We start from the raw sequence: 13097 nt of genomic DNA on the forward strand, positions 1-13097 counted from the left end.
GTGTGAGGGATTGTGCTGATTAAAGTGGAAGGGCACAAACTATATGTGAGAGCATCCTTCCCTGGTCCTGTATCGAACAGAGAAGGGCTGAGCTGAACTTGGATTCATCCTCTTGCTCCCTTCCTCCATATGCTCTTTATGTCGGGAAACCACTTGGCTTGTCTGTTCTTAGATTGATAATTTGCAGGTTTCTAGTCGCTTGCTCACACTTATGAATGCGGGTCTAAGTCTGTGGCTGCGTCGTTCTCCGTGCTGGCAGGTAGATGTGAGCTGCCCACCTGGCTTTACGCCTTCTCCGTAAACAGGTTCAGTCCTAACGGACAAGGGCTCTCTCTACCATCCTGGCCTCATTAGGCTCCGCTGCCTCCTAAGTCTCTCCTCCAAATACCATATGGTTCTCAATCTTCTTAATGCTGAGACCCTTCAGTACAGGTCCTCATGCTGTGGTGGCCCCCAACCATAAAATTATTTTTGTTGCTACTTCATAACGATAATTTTGCTACCACTATGAATTGTAGTGTAAACATCTGGTGTTCAAGATGGTTTCAGGTGACCCCCTGAGAAGAGAACATTCAACCCCCGAAGGGGTCTCGACCCACAGGCTGAGAACCACTTACATACATGGCTAATGATAGAGATTCAGTTTACCCAGTACCTGTATCAATATTTTATAATATCAGTGGAATTTGGTAGCAACCACACACTAAGCATTCTTGATCCCAGAGTCTTCCGACCGACATGATAAAGGACGGTTTATGTTGTAAGTGACCCCGGGGAAGTCTTTGCTTTAAACTTTGAATGGAATTGGCCAAGGGTCAGGCCTGTCTCCTGGGCAAGGAGACACAGCATTGCCTCTGCTCATTTGAAGGGAGCTCACAGGTAGGACCATGTCTGGGGAACACACCTAAGAGGTAAGGAAGGCTGGTGGTTAGTGCCATTTGCCCTGGAGGAGGAGGGGGTCTCTGCAGACAAAGCTTGGTTGGATCACCTTACTCACAAGCACGAAATGTGTGGCACTGAGTCATACTTGGTATCATACTTGCTTCTTGCACTAAAGCCTTCTCCTTCTGACATTTTTAGTTTTTGTTCTTTTAATAGCAAGACATCTTTTCTAGGCACATAGATTCCAGCGGCTTTATCTTTATTTTCTTATATTCCTGCACTTATCCATTGCAAGTCAGCTGGGAACAAAGGCACTGTGAGCGTGTACCCGGTGCTGGGCCGGTTATGACACGTTTCCCTGCACGAACATGAAGGGCCTCAGAGCTGGGATACTCAGAGGCTCGAAGACAAAGTTCAGACATGGAGAGCTCGAGAGCACAGGGCAGCTGAGCGTACGTCAGGAGTCCATCCACTAGTCACCCTGGTTTTGAGGCTTACTCTCGGAGGTACAGGACAAAAATCCTTTCTGTAAGAGAAAAGGTTGACAAGTGAGATTATTCTGGAAGTTTCTTCTCTTGTGGATATTGACGTCTCCCTCTTTAGGAAACACCTGTGTCTAAATATTAGACTAGGTATGATACCTCAGGTTGGAGGGGGGAGAGCAATGAGCCCCCCTAACCTCTCCCTTTAAAAAAAATTTCCCTTAGTGATAAAGTAACTTTCCCCTTGACTTAAACCTAAGACCCAAGCTCTCCTTTCTCAGTCCCTTTCCCACTTTGTTTTTCCATTCTTCCTCTCCAGGTAAAACCCATACTTGCTCATTCCTGTGATATTTGACATTTATTTAGAAAAAAACCCTTTATTATTATGGGGATGAACACATAGCACAGTGCACACATGAAGGTCAGAGGTCAACTTTGTGCAGTCAATTTTACTTGGGTTCTGGGGATCAAACCCAGGTTTCGAAGCTAAAGAACCTTTACCCATGGTGCCCCTGTTGTGGTTACTGGGGCGGGGGTGGGGAGAGGTGAGGGGGAAGGCCAGAGTAAGAGTGAGGTCGAGGGATATCCAAACCCTGAAAATCTCATTTTGAGACCAGCAGGAATAGGACTGTTCCGTCCCTGCCCTGGCCCTGCATGTCTAGATGCACGTAGCCTCACACTTCCCACCTCTGCCAACTCTGAGGCGGTCCTTTAGCCCGGAGAACCGGGTTACGGGTTAAACTTCCCCTCTTCTTAGAAGAGCAGGTCCAGCAAGCACCCAGAGTTCCTCTCCATCCAAATAAGGCATTCCCAGAACCCTGGCTCTGGTTAATGATGTATATTCACCTTGTACCCATTCCTCAAAAGTTTAAATAGCCTTTGTTCCCCCTACCACACCCTCAATTAAAGGAGCTATCTCTTGAGAAGGCTGTTTCTTGTGAACCACCAACAAAGATCCTGTATTGCACCCATCTGCCCCGGCTAAGTTTCCCTCCCTTCAGTCCAACTGGGTGTGTAATGAGCCTGGGTACCCGGAGGAGGAGACTCACACTGGGTAGCACCCTGTGATAATGGTTTGCGTATTACTGGGAGGTTGTGCCCAGGAACTGCAACAACTCACACCTTCTGCAGTTGTTGCATGTTAGAAAGAGAGTGCCATAAGGTGTAGAGGGGAGACTGCCACAGTTGAGGTGGCTGAAAACGTCTCACTGGGTCCCCACGAACTGGGCTTTCAGTAAAGGCTTATTGGATCGAGGACACAAGGAATTCTTGACCGCAGCCAGTTTCCTTCCAATCGACCTACTCAAACCTACCAGGCTAAGCTTCTGAAATCGCACTTGGTCACAAAAACCCTGGCCTCCATTACTCTCAGCTTGTTCTGCTTACATTAGGTTCTAACTTCGTCACCCACAACTCTGTTTGAACATCTGGCTCTTTGCAAATCATGCTGTTGAGTCAAAATGGGAATTTGTCTACTTTTTTTTTGCTATTGAAATTCCACCCACTCTTCTAGGATATGAACCCATCACCCTTGGTGATTATAATACCTGCTCCAGAGCTCTTAACGATTTCTCGTTACAATGTATAGCCTTCTTCCAGTCTTTTGACCTGGCCCTTTCACCTTCACTTAAAAATTCCTTTACAGTGAACCAAGTTCCTGCCTCATTCTGAATGCACTTATTTGAGGATCCTGTAAGGAAAAGACAGGCTGTTCCAGGACCCACCAGATCCTCTGTGACTCCACCACAAACCTTTGAGCCTCCCCAGTGTGGTTTTCCACCTTCCCAGGTCAAGAGGGGATTCCTTCAGGGTGGGCACAGAGGTTTCCTCTCTCAGCTTCAAGGGGACGACAATCCCTACAGGCTGTTGAGGGAGGCAGGCCAGATTCTTGTAGAAAGGACACTACAGTGCCACTTCTTAGGGCTCACAGACAAACAGTTCATGTGGTTTCCAGACACATCTCCATGGAAAAGTCTGAAAACCCCCTCTTGGGAAGCTTTTTTTGTTTTGTTTTGTTTTAGCTCCCCTCCCCTTGCAGCCAGGCTAGCAGGGTCTGCTTCTTGACAAGTTACCCAACGGGCACACTCCTCCCTTCCTGCCCACCCTCCATCCAGGGACTGGAGCATTAGAAGAGCAGGCACTCACCTTGCCTCAGTTTATTTTTGAACAAAGTCCCTCTGGCCTTACCACAGGTCACGGACAGCGTGGGAGAGAGGAAATCCACAGCGTCGGCCTTAGACGTCTCTGGAACTGGGAGAACAAACAGACTTGGATAAGTGAAGTATTCTGCACTGGAGGGTGAGGCCCATCGCCACTGTGCGCCATCACTGCCCAGCTCTGGATAGTTCAGGATGAGTCTGCCAAGCGCACCTGGAAAGACTTGGCAGCTCAGAACCTCAGAGCAGGGATCTCAGGTTAGGATTAGATTAAAACACGTGCGAAAGGGTTTAAAAATAGCTGTTGGTAGTTCCTGCTTCCTTCCCCTCCAACCTCACTGGGGAGGCAGAGAGAGTTCATGCAGGGCTGTCTCTTGGAGACAGAGGAAAGTGCCGAAAATGTGTGTTGAGTTTCAGGTTGATGTAAGAGAAGAACATGGCACCCAACTCTCTCTTGTCTCTAATGCTTACTAAAAGAGTAAAGGATGTGTGTGTGTGTATGTGGTATGTGTGTGGTGTGTGTGTGTGTGTGTGTGTGTGTGTGCATGAAAAAGGAAAGAATGATATGAAGATGCTAATTAACATTAATTACTTTGAAAAGATGGAGCCAGGAGTGTTATCGGCGAGAGGAGGAGTTTCCATAACAGAGGGCATGGATCTAAAGAACCCCAAAGGATGCCCAGCTTTGGAGGAGCCAGGCTGGCATCTAGGCAGGTGGATAAAGGTGTGGACTGCTTTGTCTCCACCAGTCTCCAGCATCCTTTTAAATTCACTACAGCAGATGAGAATCTGGAGCCAGAGGCAGACTCTTGGCTCTGCGGTTTCCTAGAAGAACCACGGAGGTTGCTGCTATCAGATCCTAATTTGATGAAGAAGCAGAGTCTCGGGTAACCCTGAACTACTGTTATAAACCCTGTAGGGTGGGCAGATTAGCACAGTGTGGGGATCTTCCATGGTTTTCTGTCTCCATGGAAACATCTTTGCTAATTCCCTATAGTAAGTATAGCTGTAAAAAAGATGAATGTCCTGAATATGCTTGCAACTGATGAAGGGGCAATGGGGGTGTGGGGGTGTTGTGAGCAACAAGTTAACGTGCAGGGTCTGGCCATGAGCATTACCCCCTCATTTGCCTGTTGCAGGTACCACTTGTATCTCAAATGCAATGGGCCTTTAGTTCTGAGGATTTCTAAAGCCATATACCTTAATAGTAAGGGCAGTCTTCTGATGAGTTCTCACTGGTGCTGAGTTTGGCCTAGCCTCATTTGCCCATTTCAGTACAAGGCCTTTAATAATGGAACCTGAGGGGCAGCCCGTGTGTGGGACTCTTCAGCATCAGCCAGCCCTATTCTAAGGGAGCTGCAGCAGCTGCTTTAGGACCTCATTAGTGGGAGCAAATAGCCAGGAGCCTGTAAGTAAGCAATTAAAGATAGAAATCAATTTCCTGATGTGAAGAGCTTCTGTGGAGGAAGCCTGATAAGGAAGGGGGAGAAATGGACTGGAAAAAACCATGATTAGCAACCCAAAGCCCAGCTCCTGGATACTTCCAGGACACAGGGAGAAACGCTAAGGTTATGGCTACATCAGAGAAGGTGGAATGTCCGGGGATGACCTGTGCACTTCATCACCTGTGGACTAAGGGTGAGGGTGAAGGGTAGACATGGGGTGGCTGGAATCAGATTCAGAACACCAAGAATTGCATCATTCATTCCTACAAAAGAAGGCAAGGGTCATCCACTTTCTAGATGGGGTGAACGGCTCAGACCTGGGAACAGTGAGGAGCAGAGATAGTGTGTGAGGGCCCTGGGATGGGCCAGAGTTAACTCTGTATCAATCAAAATGCCTCCACAGGAGGACCTTTATGGGGTTGCTTGGGTGCGTGGCACCTCCTAGGTTGCCCATGCTCCAACGGATGGCTCCATGCCCAGAATTAACTAGATTCAGCAAGAAACAAACATGGGAGGGGCATGTGCTGGAAGTCAGGGGAGGCTGTAGGGGGAAGTGGGCTTGATCAAAGCAGATTGTATACATGCATGACTTTTTTGGGATAGGGTCTGTCTGTGTAACAGTCCTGGCTGTCCTGAAACTTACCATGTAGACTAGGATGGCTTTTATCTCACAGATCCACCTGCCTCTGCACGTATGACGTTTTGAAAGGATAAAGGAGCGTATGATTTTTAAAAAGCCAAAATTGTTCAGTAGTAATTTTAATAGCACAAGCACCGTAGGCTAACCCAGCAGTCATAGCCCAGGGTAGATGCTAAGCCGAGGGACAAGTCAGCATAAGTTTGGGTTCCTGCTTTCCTCAAGTGTTTCATAAAAAAGACTGAAGAGGCATCTGGGATTATTCGCTTTTTCGTTGTAAGGAAAAAAATCACTCAGAAGTACCTAAGCGTATTTCAGCTCCGTTGAGTCTTTTACCTTTTACTTGAGTTCGCTCATGATGATCAAATGACAACATGACAAAGTGCTTTGGTAATATACTTACTTATTTTGTCCGACCAAACCTTGGCGTATGGTCCCGAAGTATGCGCAGTACAATCACGTTCCAGCAGAGGGCAGCATAGGCCCTGGTATGGGCATCAATACTGCCCTGGCCTCCTTCCTGTTCTGATTTGTTAGTTGTTTAAGTATAAACAGAGGCGGGGGAGAGTGGGACACAGGACAGAAAACAAGTCTGATTCACTTCTGACCTCAAGTGCCACTCACACAGTAAACAGGAGCCACACAGACAACTAACCGAGCTATGAAGAGAACTCCCTGGGAGCAAGTCACATTCGGAGACTATGCCCCTGGACAGAGGATATTTCCTCGTGGAGGCGATACTTATTAAAGTGGTTTCTATGGGTGTGGAGTAGAGAGAGAGCAGGAGGTGGGATTTGTTTTGGGTGAGTATGAGGAAGAGGTGGTACTGGTGGGGAGCACACAGTGTGCCCTGCACTCAATAGGGATTAGTCTGCGACCTATCTTATGAAAGGACGACTATAAGGCTGACTAAGGAAAATCAACTAGAAGAACCGGAATCTGCAAAGTAGTGAAGTGCTGACTGCTACTGGGAGCCAGGAGAGTGTCCATGTTCCACGGAGGCACAGGACATAGAAGAGAATCCCCAGGGATTTGCATAACCCCGGTGTTCAAATAAAAATAAAAGAATGGTGCTGGAGAGATGGCTCAGTTGTTAGGAGCACCGACTGCTTTTCCAGAGGTCCCGAGTTCAATTCCCAGCAACATGGTGCCCCACAACCATCTGTAATGGGATCTGAAGCCCTCTTCTGGTGTGTCTGAAGACACAGTATTATATGTACTTACGTGTAAAAAATAAATAAATCTTTTAAAAAAATAAAGAAGAAGAGGAAGATGAGGAGGAGGAAGAAGAAAAAGGCAGAGGGTGGGGAAAGGTAGGAGAGAGACTTCGGAGGAGAAACAGAAGGCCCCAGAGCTATGTAGATGCTCAGTTCTTAAGGCAAGCAGTACCTTTTGTGTGCCAGAGATGTGTGGTGGCACCAAGAGTTGGTTCTGATAGTAATGGGGCTTGCTGTGTAAGCCTGGCAACCTGAATCGGATTCAAGGAGCTCAAATAAAGGTGCACGGAGAGACTGAACCCCACAAAACTCATTCTCTGACCTCCACACGCACCCTTTGGCCCACAGGTCTTTCTGTAATAGCACAGGCTGTCTCTGCATAGTATTGTGTCCGTTTGTGGCTGTTGCTTTGCTTGCATGGATACCTGCGTACACGGTCATGCCTAGTGCTCCTAGAGGCCCGAAGTCATTGGATCCCCTTGAACTGGAGTTAAAGATAGTTTTGAGCCAAAAAAAAAAAAAAAAAAAAAAAAAAATAGTTTCCATTTGATTTGGATGCTGGGAATCAAAACCCGAGTCTTCTGGAAGAGCAGCCAGTGCTCTTAACCTCTGAGCTGTCTGTCCAGAGACTGGATTTCTAGAAACAACCCTGACTCGTAAGCTGGAGGTTTCCAGTGTAGGGCAAGCAATGGTCTCAAACACAGATTCCCAGCAGTGGCAGTACTGTCCTCATCGGGACAAACATGAATTCTTTCAGGAGGGGAAAAAGATGACCCATACTATAAACACAGTCCATGCATGTCTATCTGTTAGTCTTAAATTATCATGTGGTGAGAAAATAAATCCCAAAGGGCTCCTCAGGGCAGTGAAAGCTGGCTTTGGGAGAGCTGCCCTGACTGGGGGTACCGGCTGGCTGCATCCTGAGCCCCATGAGTGCCATCCTTACCACGTGCGGTTCTTCCTGCTGTTCTGGGCCTCTTCTGAGGCCTCTTTCTGCCTCTTGTTTTTGATGCCTCTTGGCTGATCACTAGAAGAAAAAAGAAGAAAGAAACACTGTTTCTTGCATGTCTCCCAACCTCATAGGGCCTCACTTCAGAGCTGAGGATTGCAGACTCCAGATTGCCTCTTCTCCTAAGGGTGGGGAAGGGGTAAGTTAAGTATAAAATAATTCTGTCATATCTCCAAATTCCACAGTCATCCCAAGAAGAGTGTGCATGTGCCTGTGTTGCTAGCTCATGGTATAGTTCAACACTTTCCAAATGTCTGAGGCAATTTAAAGTCTTATGTGAGTAGAAGGCCCATCTGAGTTGGGGAGCCAGGTATGTGAGGTTCACACATCTAATCTCTACCTGGTGGGCAGAGGCAAAAGTATCTCTCGGAGTTTGAGGCCAGGCTGATCTACATAGTGAGTTTGAAGCCAGCTAGGGCTACATAAACAAACAAACAAACCAAACCACTATATAAAAATAAGTAAGTTGGCTAACATTTTTTCTTGTTTACTTTTGGGAGACATGTGTATAGGTCTTACTATGTAGCTCTGACTGGCCTGAATCTGGGTATACACACCGGGCTGGCCTCAAAGAGGTTGGACTCAAAGAGATCCTCCTGCCTCTGCCTGCTAAGTGCTGGGATTACAGGTATGGGCTACCATACTCAGCTGGTGTGGCATTTTACTTTACAGAGAACAACAGGACCAGAGATATGGATTCAGAGTCTGGCTCAGAGATATGGATTCAGAGTCTGGCTCGCAGATGATGGGGCTGCTTAAAAGCATGCAGTGCCCTTGCAGGGGGCTGGAGCCCCAGGTGAGGCCAGATCTTCCCCCCATCCTCAGCCATGGCAGCTCATCAGGTGTTCTGAGTTCAGAAGCCACTCTAAGAATCTACGTGTTTCTCACGGAGCCCGACATCACTGAGAGCTACAGTAACATGAATTGACACCTATGTTTTTTTAAAAAAAATTTACTTATTTCATGTATATGAACACACTGTCGCTGTCTTCACACACACCAGAAGAGGGCATCGGATCCCATCACAGATGGTTGTGAGCCACCATGTGGTTGCTGGGAATTGAACTCAGGACCTCTGGAAGAGCAGTCAGTGCTCTTAACCGCAGAGCCATCTCTCCAGCCCGTTGACGCCTTTTCATTTTGATTTTCTTTGGAAATAATTTTTCTCTTATGCAGTCATGTGACCAAATTATTTCACTTTAAATAAAGATTTTTTAAAAAATTATTGTTTTTAATTATGAACAACGGAGAAATAGGTAGACATGAACAACACAGACGTAGACCTTGGGAAGTTCTTAGTAATCTTTAAGGTTATAAAACCTAAAGGGTTGATACCCTCTGCCTTAGGTCTCAGCTGAGGTGACTTGTGGCTGTTTCTTTACCTCAAACTCCTTGGCTGCAGTAGACACTGCCTTTCTTTGACCCCCTCCTGACAATCCTCATTCTCTGAACACCTTCCTGCTAACACTGAGGTCAGGCCTCCCCCAACCCCTGTACCACCTCTAAGAGACCCTCCGTGCTGAGCCTTTCCAATGGCAGGTGCCACCTTCTGCCTTACCTTGTGAACTGGATGTCTGGGCACAGTGTGTCCTCGCCCTCAGAGTCCTGGTCACCTCCTTCACATTCCTAGATGAGTTATTCTTCCTCAGGGTCCTCTGACTCACCACCACCTTGAGCTTCTTTTGAACTCCAAGTCCAGGTGAGGCCATTCCTGGTGAGACAGATTCATGAATGCTTTAATGGAGGTTCCCAGGACACTTCCTTCACAGGCTCCCCATTCCACCTCCCTTCCAGACCACTGCATCTCAATTTCATTGTTTTCTCTTATGTACCCCCCCATCATCACATGCTCCTACCCAAGGGAGCTCTTATAAGAATTAACCAGAGAGCTGGACAGAGCTGGTGTATCCCTCTAATCCTAGCACTTGGAGGCAGAGGTAGAGACAGGCAGATTTCTGTGAGTTTTGATTTCTTCAGGTAAGCCTGGTCTACAGAGCTAGTTCCTGGACCGCCAAGACTACCCAAAGAAACCCTGTCTTGAAAAACAAAACAAATCAAAACAAAACAAAAAACCAAAACAAACAAATGAAGAATTAACCAAATGAATAAAAATGAAGGGATTGAGGATGTGGGTGGACCGTGCGTCCTGATTCCTGTTTCTAAGACCTATGGACCGTGAGGCACAGGCCTGAGGTTCTTCAGGCAGTGAGGAAGGGCCTTCCACGTAGCACCCATAGGCAGACAGGCAACATCCGAAGGCCACCAGGCACCTCTCGGAAGCTTTTCTGGGGGCTTTCCCCATGCACTGCCTCTCAGGGCTAGGGCCCAGGCTCTTTTATTTACCCTTTAGTTCGGAAGGGCGGAAGGAAACCTGACACTCCGGCCTTCACCACGATGGTGTAACCTGCCATCAAGACAGGATTCCAGCTCCAGTTCACCATTTACTCAGTAGCAAAACAGGTCTGGTGAAATTTAAAGCCAGATCACTGCGCCACCCAGAGCAACTGTGCCTACCCAGTGACTTCAGAACAAGCTCCAGCAGACCTACAGCCCTGCTTACCCGCCATCTCAGTTTGAGGAGGCGTTTTTCTCTGCCGTCTTCTTTTGGGATGTGACCAGACGCAACCTTTTTTTTTTCTTGCTGAGAAGAAAAGGAAACAAAGTCTTTTATAGTCTCACAGAGCTGCCAATCTTTTTTTTTATTTTAAAAATTATATTTTTTTGCTCATTAGTTGTGTGTGCACTTGCATGTGTGTGTGTGCGTGTGTGCATATGTGTGTGTCATAACCCTGAGCCATTTCTCCAGCGCCAAGCCTAACCTTTTTAAAGGATCATCTGGGAAGGAGGGAGAGATCAGAGGTTGAACTAGAAGAAGCATGCCTCAAGGACAAGTGTTAAAATGAGAATTCTTTGAATCAGTTATTGGGAAATTAAGCTAGGGTCAGATAATGGTAGGGCCTACAGGTGGCTTTTGGACATGAGAAACCAAATTTCTCAGAAACTGAGAAGGGGAAAAAAATAATCAGGCATGAGGAGATAAAGACTAGAGCAGGTGAAGTATGGGACGCACTGGCTGCGATCCAGGAAGCTTTGAAGGCACACAGGACCATAGCAAGATCTGAGGTGGGAGAAAACAGACCTGGAAGGCTTCCAGGATGTTTTCATCATCAGTATCATCATCACCACCCCCAGCATCTATTGGTATGTGGAGGCCCGAGCACATGTCCCATGGTACACATGCAGAGGCCAAGAGACAGCCTGTATGAGTTGGTTCTCTTCTTCCACCATACGAGTTTCAGGGATCGAATCCAGATCACCAGGCTTGCTGGCTGGATCCTCTAGCCAACGAGCCATTTTGCCAGGCCAAATAACACATTTTAATTGAATGGTGAGACCTCAGAGCAGAAGATGGGAAAGCCAAAGGCGAGATGGGGAGTAGGTAGCCAGGTGGTCATCCAACGTGCTTGCCACCATGGGGTTTGAATGACAGATGCATATGACTTACCAGAAAGCAGGGAGGTTAGTGTGTCAGTTACACTAAGCAGTTGTGGACAGGAATTCAGTGAGTATGAATAATACTTGGTTCAATGTGTCTGAGTGCCTTTTTTTTTTTTTAAAGATATAGTTATTTATTTTATGTATGAGTGCACTGTCACTGTCTTCAGACACACCAGAAGAGGGCATCAGATCCTATTACAGATGGTTGTGAGCCACCATGTGGTTGCTGGGATTTGAACTTAGGACCTCTGGAAGAGCAGTCAGTGCTTCAAACCACTGAGCCATCTCTCCAGCCCCTAAGTGCCTTCTTGGTAGCTATAAGTTTTCCAAGGCCTTTGAGGAAGTCAGAGTGAGGAGAAAATGAGGAAATGCTCATTGCAGGAACACAATGGTTGCATCGTGGGTGCTAAGATGTGCTACAGCATCCCATGGGAAAAGGATGTCTGTACCTTTCTTGTTTGTAGGTGTGCAGGATGCTTCCTGGGGCATTTCCGGGTCATTTGGTGCTGGAGAATCGTCTTTTACCACTAGCAAAAGAAAGAGAATTCATATCAGAATGTGAAGGTCAGAACAGACTGAAGAGAAAGTACAGAGGGAGGTCAGTTGGAGAACTCAAACAGCAGGGAGGGTGGCAGCCCATAGGGTTCCACCTTGATCTGACCCCCTTGTTATCATTTAAAATTTTGTATGTCTAAGGCTGTTATGCCTGCATGTGTGTCCATGAACCATGAACCTGGCCTTCGAAGGCCAGGAGAGGGTGTCAGATACCTTGGGGTTGGAGTTATAGATGCTTTGTGAGCTACTTTATAGGTGGTAGCATTTGAACTCAGATCCCTGGAAGAGCGGCCAGTGCTCTTAGGCACCGAGCCATCTCCCTAATCCTGACTACCTTGTTATTGTTACCTAAACATCTGCTATTAGCAAATACGTTATGAAATAAGAAAAACGGAAGGGCTTGATACCATGACAGAGAAAAAGGTCCATCTCCTTAAGGCTGTCTGCTGCTTACACAATGTTATGAAAATTATCTTAAATTCTGGCTACTTTAGGGTCGGGTAATTGAGGCACTTTGTAAACTGTCTGCAGCTTCTGTAGTTGTTTCTTTTCCTATCATTTTAATATCATATGTGCTTAGTACTATGTACGATGCATAATTGCCTGTCCTGAAGGACAGTTCCCACAGTCGGGTGACATCAAGGAAGGAGAGTCAAGCCACATCAGTTTCATCACCCACTGCTGGGGACAAACGGGGTTTCTGTTTGCCTGACTTGCATTCTGTTGGGGCTGTTTGAGCGTCACCCACTGTTGTGACTTCATCACAGCTGCCAGGTCACACAGTCCAGCCCTACCTTGTCCTCTGCTCTCCTGGAGCCCACCTGTGGCTGAGGAATCATCTCTGTTGACGCTGGAATCATTTAGCGTCTAAGTCTAGCAGGTGTGAGGGGACTTTGTGATTGGTGGGTCCAGAAGTCTACCTTTCCAGTCCTGCTTCCTTGCCTTCTCTACAACTCTATGTCTCTAGGTGTGTGTGTGTGTGTGTGTGTGTGTGTGTGTGTGTGCTAGGCTGAGTTGGAAGCAAGAGCAGGAATAACAGACAGCCTCATACCAAGAGGACTCAAATGGCTTTTCTTTTGAGTAGGAAAATGGAGGTGGGCATAAGCTACCCCAAACAAGACTGCTACTAGTTAAACCAGCCTTAACCAGTGTTACCATGCATGGTGCCAGGGGGACTCGCAGCTTGTGCTCCTGAGTCATCTTGCTTGTTAGTCTT

At 47.0% G+C, this 13097-nt stretch overlaps 1 protein-coding gene across 1 annotated transcript; it reads right to left on the minus strand.

Moving 5' to 3' along the window:
* Positions 1–1135: 1135 nt before the first annotated feature.
* LOC308432852 (sp110 nuclear body protein-like) lies at positions 1136–13091 on the minus strand. Its single transcript, XM_080932690.1, has 8 exons — positions 13037–13091; positions 11776–11853; positions 10389–10469; positions 9387–9539; positions 7766–7846; positions 3510–3614; positions 2912–3054; positions 1136–1408 (listed from the first exon to the last, which is right to left on the minus strand). The coding sequence occupies exons 1-8, from the start codon at positions 13041–13043 to the stop codon at positions 1355–1357; spliced, it is 702 nt and encodes a 233-aa protein (XP_080788816.1). The 5' UTR covers positions 13044–13091; the 3' UTR covers positions 1136–1354.
* Between the last annotated feature and the right edge of the window lie 6 nt (positions 13092–13097).

Source organism: Micromys minutus (genome assembly GCF_963924665.1).
Source record: "Micromys minutus genome assembly, chromosome: 19".
NCBI lineage: Eukaryota > Metazoa > Chordata > Mammalia > Rodentia > Muridae > Micromys > Micromys minutus.